The sequence below is a fragment of the Echinops telfairi genome, unplaced genomic scaffold (genome assembly GCF_000313985.2).
Source record: "Echinops telfairi isolate 266 unplaced genomic scaffold, ASM31398v2 ScPeMD7_9;HRSCAF=40, whole genome shotgun sequence".
Taxonomy (NCBI): Eukaryota; Metazoa; Chordata; class Mammalia; order Afrosoricida; family Tenrecidae; genus Echinops; species Echinops telfairi.
In genome coordinates, this window is record NW_022103906.1 from 6862289 (window position 1) to 6872904 (window position 10616).

A 10616-nucleotide genomic window follows, 5' to 3' on the forward strand; every position below is an offset into this window, starting at 1 on the left:
CAGATGATCCCTTCAGGACCAGTGGTGTGAGTGGTGATATTAGGTGGGTAGAAGGAGGGTGGGTTGGAAAGGGGGAACTGATTACAAGGACCTACATGTGACCTCCTCCCTGGTAGATGGACATCAGAAAAGTGGGTGAAGGGAGAAATCAGACAGGGCAAGATATGGCAAAATAATAATTTATAAATCATCAAGGGTTCATGATGGAGGGGGAAAGGGGAGTTAGGGGAAAAAATGAGGAGCCGATGCCAGGGGCTTAAGTGGAGAGTAAATGTTTTGAGAATGATGATGGCAATGAATGTACAAATGTGCTTTACACAATTGATGTATGTATGGATTGTGATAAGAGTTGTATGAGCCCCTAATAAAATGATTTTAAAAAGAAACTTATAAGTTAAGATAATTTAAAGTGCGAAGATGTGCATTGCTTTAATTGTCCATGACCAAGAGAAAGCCTATCTTTGTATAGTGGTTTATTTACATTTTAAAAATAGATGTAGGTTAAAATAACATAACTACTTTTAATTCAATAGCAACATCAGTCAAGAAAATGCTACTTCAATTGGATTAAAGATATATATGCATCCAATGCACCTGTCAAACATCATTCTCTCTCTTCATTATTCATTAAATCATCTCATTACTGAATGCAGGAGAGGTTTATAGTGAAATATTTTGGGGGAAAGGATTTTGCAGTGTGATATTAGAAATGATATGATACATTGTTATTCTCCTTTACTTTTGAAAAGCAAACTTTTCAAGAATGTTTACTGAAGAAATCCTTACTAAAGGAAAGAAACAATGGCTAGAAAACGATTCCCCACTGCTCTTGAAGAAAATGTGTAAGAGAAGAAAGTAGTCTCTGTAGCCTCAAGCAAAACCAGGAGCTAGAAAAACTAAGGATTGATTCTGATTTTTGAACACCTGATTTACCTCCTAACATGAAAATCTCTTTCAAATAGCAACCTGTATGGTGATTACAAGTCAGATACTAAAAAATTGTCCTGTGCTTTTGAAAACGTTGGAACACTTTATTCATATTTATGCAAAGTAAAGGCAAAATACAAATAGTAAAAAATTTTCTCACTTTCCAGAAACTGATCTTTCAGTAGTGTCAAACATTTTAATTATGCTCTCAATCCATAAATAAGCATTAAAATCTCTAAATGCCAAATGTTAATAATATACAATGTAAAGTAAGCATTTAGTCAGGGTTAGAGGCAAAAGAAATATCTTGTTTTAAATGGGTGCATAAGCAAATGTGGTAAAGAAAGCTGATGGTGCCAGGGGCTATCAACAGATATAGCATCTGGGTTCTTAAAGGCTTGATGATAAATAAGTGGCCATCTAGCTCAGAAGCAGCAAAGCCCACATGGAAGAAGCACACTAGCCTGTGTGATCATGAGGTGTCAATGGGATCAGGTATCAACTATCAAAGACCCCAAACAAAAAATCATATCGATGTTAGTGAAGTGTGGGGGCATGTGGAGTGGAGAACCAAAGCCTATCTGTAGACATTGGACTTTCCCTTACAGAAAGGTCACGAGGAAGAGACAAGTCAGTCGGTGCAGTATAGCACCGATGAAACACACAACTTTCCTCTAGTTCTTTAATACTTCCTCCCTCCCACTGTCATGATCTCAATTCTACCTTACAAATCTGACTAGATCAGAGCATGTACACTGCTACAGAGAAGAGATCACAACACAGGGAATCCAGGAAAGATAAACCCCTCAAGACCAACAATGAAAATAGAGATACCAGGAATATAAGGGGATGGTACGGGGAGGAAGGGGGAGTCTACCACAATGATTGACATATAACCCCTTACTAGGGGGAGCAGCATGGTGTAAGACATGGGGGGTGGAATTATAAATTATCAAGGGTTGATTAGAGAGTCAGGGTGGGAGGGGAGGAATTGAGGAGCTGATATCAAGGACTCAAGTAGAAAGAAAATGTTTTGAAAATGATGATGGCAACAAATGCACAGATGTGCTTGACACAATGGATGGATGTGTGGATTATGATAAGAGTTCTAAGAGCCTCCCATAAAATGATTTTTAAAAAAAGAAATATTTTTGTTTGATTATTTCTGCTAAATTAGTTTGATGATGTCTCGACATCAATTTTATAAGATAAAATCATAGATGAATTTTTAAATCTAAAACAAACTATAAATTCTATTAAAAAGTATTTCTTAACTGGAAAATATTAGCATATATTTGAAAACATTTTAAAAACTATAAAGTGATACTCAATGGTGAGTTGACAAATATTGTTTCTAGGCAAATGTGACGTTATTGTATTTTTGCATTAGAAATATACATTTTAAATGTCAAATATTGTGATGTTTTATTAAGGTTTTTTTATGCTAAATATACAAATACCACAATTCCTTAACTAACACAAAAAATAAATCCTAGATACTATTAGTATTTTTTCTAAAAATAGAAATATGTTAATATCAAGAGAAGACCCACTTAAAATTCAAAACAATAATTACCTTGGTAGACAAAGTGGAACCCCCTGGCAGATGCTCCACTTTTTGCACTGAACCGGAGCAGAATTTGATTTGATGTAGCCAAAGGCAGTGTTTCGCCTAGATGAAAAAACAGAGATAAGAGGAGGAACCTAGAAAATACATAGCACTCTGGTGAATCATATTTTGGAAATAATAATTTTATATTTAATAAAGTGTTATATATCTATTAGGCAATTACATAGAGATATAAGTTGGTCTGAAGTTACGGAAGCTGAGAAAAGGGTGCAATTGGAATACTGCTTAATGATCACTTTCTTTCTATTTGGTATGATGACCTCTTTTTGGAGCTAAACATGGCAAAATGCTGTGAAGGGAATTAATGTCATTGAACTGTTAACTTAAAATAATCAAAATGATAACTGCTGTGTTCCTATACTCTCCCAGAATAAAATAAAATGAAAATTTGAATTAAGAAAAGAGTTCATTTTGTTATGTTGGTGCCAAGCATATACTTTCTATAAAGATTTTAAAATCCTACACTGACACTTTCTGTTAATGTTATATTTAAGATATTAACTCATTTATGCTTTCTCTTGGCAATAGACCTAATCGCAGTTAACATAGAAAATTTAAATATTGGATAAATCATTGAATTAGGAGCATTTTAATTGGATAATTAGATGATTAAATTTATTTAAAATAATGTTTCTGAACTCAAATGACCAAGAGATTAAGAAAACAGATTAACATTTTAGTTTACAGATATAACATAAGCAGAGTGGCCTCTTCTAAGTACAGCTGAAAAGGGTGTGAATTGGCATAAACTTTTAAATGTGCATTTGTCTACATGAGACAGCATTTTAAGTGTCCACAATATCAAGCACTTCTAGGAGTACATGGGAAAATTAGTAAGAAACAAGATGCATCTAAATATATTTGGTTTATGTTTGTGAACACTGGAAATAACTTCATTGCCTACAAAAAATGTAGCTAATTGTACTGCATTTAGTAAATGATGAGAATGTAACAATATTATTATCAGTGGATTAGATACACTAAGAAAATTGGGCTTCTATTGGACGATTATGTAAGTGTACTGTAGCACGAATAAAAGACTAGTACAACAAGGAGGGACGGGCTTCCATAACCGGGTGCCCTATTAATGCAATCGATGACTCCTTGCTCTATCTTCATGTTTCTCTTTTAATTTGGGAAAAACCTCTAAACATCATTTTAAGCAAAAGTTTAGGATAAAAGAAGCTGATAATGCATAACTTGTGTCATCAAGTCTTATACAGTCATGAATGTACACATGTAAAGGTACACTATAATCACATATGTTTAGTACATTTTTCAAAACTAAGGTGCCCACATAAGCAGTAAGCATATGCATATACCACACAGTTAACCATGTGTAAGAGAGTTGTATAGTATATATATTTTCATTAAAGTACATATGAAAAAATTAAAAAGCAATTAATTATAAAATTAATTAATAGTCCTTACATCTGGAAGGAAGATTAAACAAAATAGAAAATAAAAACCCAAATATATTTAATGATGCACATTTTTTCTGGCATTTGTGTTTTTTATTCGAATGAAATAATATTTTCCATATTCTTAGTATGTAAATTAATACAGGCAAGTGGTTTTGTATGTGAGATAAAACTATTTTTGAAATCTTACTTTTAAAATAAGATTTTAACGGAACAAATTCAAGGTGATTAAACTTTTAATACATTACAAAAATAAAAGTTTAAAGTTAATCACCCAAGCTCTGTAGATGGAATTAAAGCCAACATTCTTTGAAAGCTTACCTGAGTGAGATCCAGAGAGTGAACTGAGAAGCCGGGCCTGTGCATGTGTTCCATCGAATAACTCCGCCAAGTCATCCAGTGCCGTCTGAAAATAGGCAAACTGTCCAAACACCACTGAAAAATAAAGCGTAGATTGGGTGGCACCTATGCTTTCTTTAAAAACATGGTGGAGATGTTATTTATATTACTTATTTGTTGATTCCTGAAGGATCATGATTCTAAAATATGTGCAATAAAAAATAATTTAATTATTCTGCTTTTTCCAAGTTTTCAATAAATCAAATTATTTTATTTTTCTTATTATTTTACACATAGAAAAATGAATAAACTATATTTCTCTATATTATTTGAACAGTAAGACATGAGTGTGTTTTTTAATGAATGAATGAATGAATATAATGGAAAGCTACAGTATTCATTTGTTTGAGAGGGCTGAAAGACCTTTTAGTCAATGAACAACAAACCTAGGGCTGAACCTTCTGTTGGCCTTTGAAGTAGGGTTAAGTTCAAGTGTTGAGGAATTTTCAATGACTCTCAAATCATTATTTTAATGCTGAGTCTATATGAACATATAAAGTCAGCTTTATAATAATATGAATTCATATGAATGAGCACTCATTACAGTGTCTACATATGACTCAGCATTATGTTCTAAGAATTGTTTATTTTTACACCATTGTGAAATTTTATTTTATGAATTATAAGTTACAAATATATTTTCATGCCTACCCCCTGTAGAACATCAGACCATTGGCTACTTTGAATTTAATCAATGTGTTTTCAAAACAGACCTTAGTAGGTTATGCACCGGCTACTAACCACAGTGTTAAAAGTTCAAACCCACTTGTTGCTTCCACAAAAAACTACAGCTTCAAGAGCCACAGGTATAATCTGCTCTGCCCAGAAGGTTGCTATGAGCCACAATCGACCGAAAGGCAGTGAAGTTTTATATTTACAACACTCTCCTTATTTACCTGTGAGAGTTCAACAAGATTTGTTCCTCATCATTTTGAACCACAAATGCAAGTATGTATTTTAGTTTCACATGTCAGAATTATAACAATGAATTAATGTAAATGAGCCCAGGCAGATTTGAGGGAACTTTATAAATAGTGTGCATATTTATATCTATAGAGGTACATGTAAACACATGAGAATATGTGTACATATATCTTGTACACTAAATTCTTACAATTTCTTAAAAAAAGAGAGGCACAAATTGATCAATGTTTCAATGGGTGAAGGAAGAAGAGGCTATGCTTTGCGGGCACGGAGTTTATGCTAATGGTGGGGCAGTTATTTGGAGAATGATGTCAATGATGGTTGTGCAACATAGAGAGTGTAAGCATACGTGCTAAACCATACATGTGAAATTTGTTGAGTTTGAGAATATTTCGTTGCATATTTTTCTACAATTTAAAAAATAATTACACTAATAAAAATGAGTACCAGGAAGAAGACAATGTTCTAAAATTGATTATGGTAATGATTGTACAACTCTACTTAATAGGATTGAGCTATTGAATTATATGATATGTGGAAGAAGTGCCAATAACATTGTTTAAAAAAGAGAGGAAAAGTAATTCTGAAAATGTCCACAAGTTGGATTTTCCCAGTAGACAAAATAGTCTAAGCACCTGGTTTTATCATGAATTATAGAGAGGACCTTATAATATCTGCAGTGCTCTGTTCAAACCTGAAAATTAATACAATTCATACAATTGCTAACATGTTGGAGATTGAATTTGGGGGATGTTTAATTAGTACAAAATTTAATCATATATAAATCCTATTTTCATTTTAAAAATTTAGTAAGCGTCGATTTTATGCTAGAACATAAGGCTAAAGAAATAAAAAATATACAACTTTTTCCTCAAAACACTATCACCCTCTAAAGTGTGCAGCAGCTCAGGAATTTCCACAATAAATACAGATTTAGAATGCAAAGATAATTTAAAAGTACATCTAAGAATATTAAAAGTGAACAGCAAACACATTCTGTAGCTAGTCACTGAAGCCTCCTTGAGAGACATTGAGACTTAATCATGACCGATAATCAAATGAGGGAACACTTACTTGTATAAGGATGATAATGCTACAGGGTAAAGTAGTGAGGATGTGACAATGTCAAATAAAGGGCATACCAGTAGATTAGGTATGGTTATTTCTATCCATGGCAAAAGTGAATGCTTTATGTAGGAGATAGTGAGAAAACTAGCTTTTTTACTGATGAAAATTTTAATGTTTTGGTGTCATTTATAAAATTGGATAGACTGGAACATATACACTGATACAGGTAAGAGCTGTCAACACCGGAAATCCAGGAGAGATAAACCCCCCAGGAACAATAATGAGAGTAGCAATACCAGGAGAGTAGGGAGAAAGTGGAGTGGGGGGTGGGACAATCACATCATTGATGTATAACCACCCACCCCCCCAAGGAGGATGAACAACAGAAATGTGGATGAAGGGAGCTAGCGGTCTGTGTAAAATATAAAAATAATAATGATTTATAAATTATCAAGGATTCATGAGAGAGTGGGGGGGAGGGAGGAAAAAAATGAGAGGCTGATACCAAGGGTGCAAGTTGAAAGAAAATATTTTGAAAAGGTTGATGACAACATATGTACAAATGTGCTTAAAACAATGGATGGACATATGGATGTGATAAGAGCTTTAAGAGGCCATGATAAAATCAGACTGAAACTCACACACTATGTTCTACTGACAAAGGGGCCAGTGAAAAGGCATTTAAATAAGATAAGATGAACTGATTTTTGCTTTTGAAAGAATACTTTATCAGTACTTTATGAAAATAAAAATATAATAAGAATTTCTAAAGATCTGTATTGAACTAGAATCTTGGGTGACACTGTGGGAAATGCATTGAGCTCCTAATTTCAAGAGGACCATTCAAATTCTTTAGCCACTCTGTGTAAAAAGATGAGATTATGTAATTTCCTAATATAGGTTGGCTATGAGTAAGAATAGAAATCCTAAATATAGGTTGGCTATGAGTAAGAATCAAATTGATGGCAGCGGGTTTGTTTGGGTTTTTTTGTCCATCGATGAGAAGCCCTGGTCATGTAATAGGTTAAGCATTGAGCTCCCCTATGCATGCTACCAGGCCCTCCTCAAAGGAAAGAGGAGGCTGCCTACTCCTATAAATCCTGTAAAGAATCATAGTCTCTAAGCAGAGAAGTCTCAGAGCAATGATCCCAAGTGGGTCCTAGATGTGTTGAAGGAAGATCTAGTCTGTTCTCGGCAACTGGAGATGAAGGATGACCATTTACACATCCCTGACATCACAAGTCTTCTGACTGGCTGTGGCCCACACATCATTCACCTGCCTTCAAACTGCTTTGTAGCTCTGAGTCCAGTCCCCGCCCTCTTTGTGAAGTGGGTTCTTGGTCTCAGAGAGCACATTCAACAAGATTTCCAGAAGATGGAGCCAGGAGGGACACTGTGGCTGTGGACTTTTCCCAGGAAGAGTGGCTATTGTTAGGTCTTTCTCAGAAGAAACTATGCACATCCATGTGATGATGGAAACATCCAGGAAGCATCCTGCCTTCTGTAGTTTCTCAAAATCCTGATGTCAGAGAAAAGCTATCCACGGAAAAGACAATAGCACAATGCATGAAAAAACGGCACCTGGTCCTCCAAGGTGGGGGCAATCTGTGAATCCCATGTCATTGAAGGTCAGAACACATATGTCAAACTATTCACATCCCTTGACTATAATCAGAGGCGATTAGTGGAGGTTTAATCCACGTGTGGATTGGGCTACAATTATCATCCATAACCACCTACAAACCTGGTGTCCGCAATTTAAGCTCTCATACCATTCCCTCCTATGGATTTAGATTTGGAATTTTTTATTAGTTTATATTTCACTTGGATAGCTTCTTGTAGGAAGATAAGCCTTTAAGAACTCAGACACCATTTTTCCTGGTAGCAGGGCACCTTCTGGCTTCTTCACAACACTTTGCTAGAGCACCTATATCTTCAGGGATCTCTTTATGAGGGTGAACATCAAGCAGGGCCATGTCATAAGAATTAATGGCTCTTATCATACCCAACCAGTAGGGCAGAGGAAAACTGCCCCTATGAGTTGCTGAGACTCTTAACAGTTTACAGGACGAGTAAACCCAGTCTTTCTCCTGCAAAGTAACTGGTGGTTCCCAACTGTGGCCCTTCTGAATCCAAGCCTTACATGTACCTGTGATGGTACCAGGACGCCACGGGTCCCTATGAGTTGACATCGACTCAATGGCAGCAAGTTTTATTTTTTAACATTTCCTTAGAATTGTTCCTAGATTGGAGGTAGAATTCAGTGTCAGCACAAAATCAATTTATGTCTTTTACATATGTCTCTGCTTCACCCTAGAGACATTGCCGTCATTTGATGTCCTCACTCTGGGACACAAGGTCAAGCTGGTTTTTGACAGTTTTGTTGGTGCTTCATCCACATGTCATACTATCAGCGGTTTGGTCGTATGTGGAACAGCTGTACGACCATTCTTCCTCAGCTCATTACTGTTCCTGTAATTATCTTTTTCAATTGTGATAAAAATATACACAACAAAATATTCTCCAATTAACAAAAACAACAAGGAGTATTGTCTCTGTCGCAGAGAACTCCTTTGAGTCAGAACGGACACGAAGATGGTGGTGTCAGTGTGTTCTCTCCATGACTGTTGTTTTGAAAGTTAGGAAAAAACCTGGACATTGCAGGATTTTTTGTTTTAATGTTGCAATAAAAATATGTTCAATAAAACTTTAAAAGTTACTATCTATTGCACTCCATAAAATAGTTTTACAGAAGTTTCACAGGGGCAGAAATGTAAATGGCCAATAAACATATGAGAAAATGTTCCCGATCTTTAGCCATAAGAGAAATGCAAATTAAAATGAGTACCACCTAACACCCTCAAAGATAGCCCAATTCAAAAAATCAGAAAGCAACAAGTGTTGGAGGGGTTGTGGTGAGATAGGAACTCTCATTCACTGCTGGTGGACCTGTAGGTATATACAACCACTATGGAAATCAATCTGGCGATATCTAAAACAGATGGAAATCGAGTTACCAAATGACCCAGCAATTCCCCTACTGGGCATATACCCAGAAGAGGCAAGAAACAAACCAGGGCCAGATATCTGTGCTCCAATGTTCATTGTGGCACAGTTCACAATTGCAAGGAGTTGGAAGCAACCCAAATTCCCATCAACTGAAGAGTGAATTTTTAAAATGTGGTACATACATACAATGGAATACTATATATCGCTAAAAAGCAATGATGAACGTATGAAGCACATCACCAAATGGGAAGACCTGGAGGAAATCATGCTAAGCAGAGTAAGCCAAGCACAAAAGGACAAGTATAACATGAGGCCGCTGAGGCAAGCTTAAAAAAAAATGCAAAAGGGGCATAGGGAAAAAGCTACTGTATACAAACATTCCTGGGGTGAGGACCAGGTAGTATGGCAGGGGCCAGACCAAATCCAGGGATACATATGGTAGCCAACTAAAAATGAGGGGGGAAAAGGAAAAATAAAAAAGAAATGGGTAGCGAGGGATCACGGCACTAACCCGCCAAAGGGGAGGGTATTATTTATATTTCCACAGGGAAAGAGGGACCAGACTTCAACCCGGTGCTCCAAGATGTGAATGAACATGCCAGCATGGAGTAGGGAACCAGTGGAGAGATCTGAGGGGCCGGCCCCAATCCCAACTACATATACAGCTACCCCTACCCCTAGGATAATTTATTTCAGAGGACAGCACTGAAGCTGCAACTCAGGGATGGGGACATGTCTGATCAGAACACACGAGAGCAAATGAAGGGGGAGAAAGAGAGAGTGGAACACACCCTGGCCCACTAAGTGTTGAGGATGATATTCTTGCTAAGAGCAGCCAATCCACAGAGAAGACCATATGGCCAGCCCCACTATGAGACAGGACATCCCTCACTGACCCTTACCCCTACAAGGGACAACACTGGAGACACAGTGTGAGAACTGCACCCGATCTGATCCCACCACACCAAGGCAAAACACTAAGGGCGTGCAACAGAACAGTAAGGGGTACAGAGTAACAAAGTCCCCAGGTAATACCAAAATTAGACTTTGGGGTCAGGGCTTGGCACCCCATCAGACTCAACAGGAAAGTACTTCAAAAAGCCAACAAACAGTCCTTGAACTAACTACAGGCTTTTCTTTGTTGTTTTTGTTGTTCTGTCATTGGATTTTTGTTGATATTTTGTTTTCTTTTGTTGCTTGGTTTTACTCTGTCTTGTTTTTGTGCATGTTATTATCTC

At 36.4% G+C, this 10616-nt stretch overlaps 1 protein-coding gene across 1 annotated transcript in view; it reads right to left on the bottom strand.

Annotated features, from left to right (window-relative positions):
• CSMD1 (CUB and Sushi multiple domains 1) overlaps positions 1–10616 on the bottom strand; it is a 2262799-nt gene that overhangs the window by 265656 nt on the left and 1986527 nt on the right. Inside the window, exons 32-33 of the mRNA XM_045286696.1 lie at positions 4300–4413; positions 2504–2599 (exon numbers count right to left, since the gene is read on the bottom strand). Of these exons, the coding sequence (XP_045142631.1) occupies positions 2504–2599; positions 4300–4413 (210 nt within the window). The remainder of the gene's footprint in view (positions 1–2503; positions 2600–4299; positions 4414–10616) is intronic.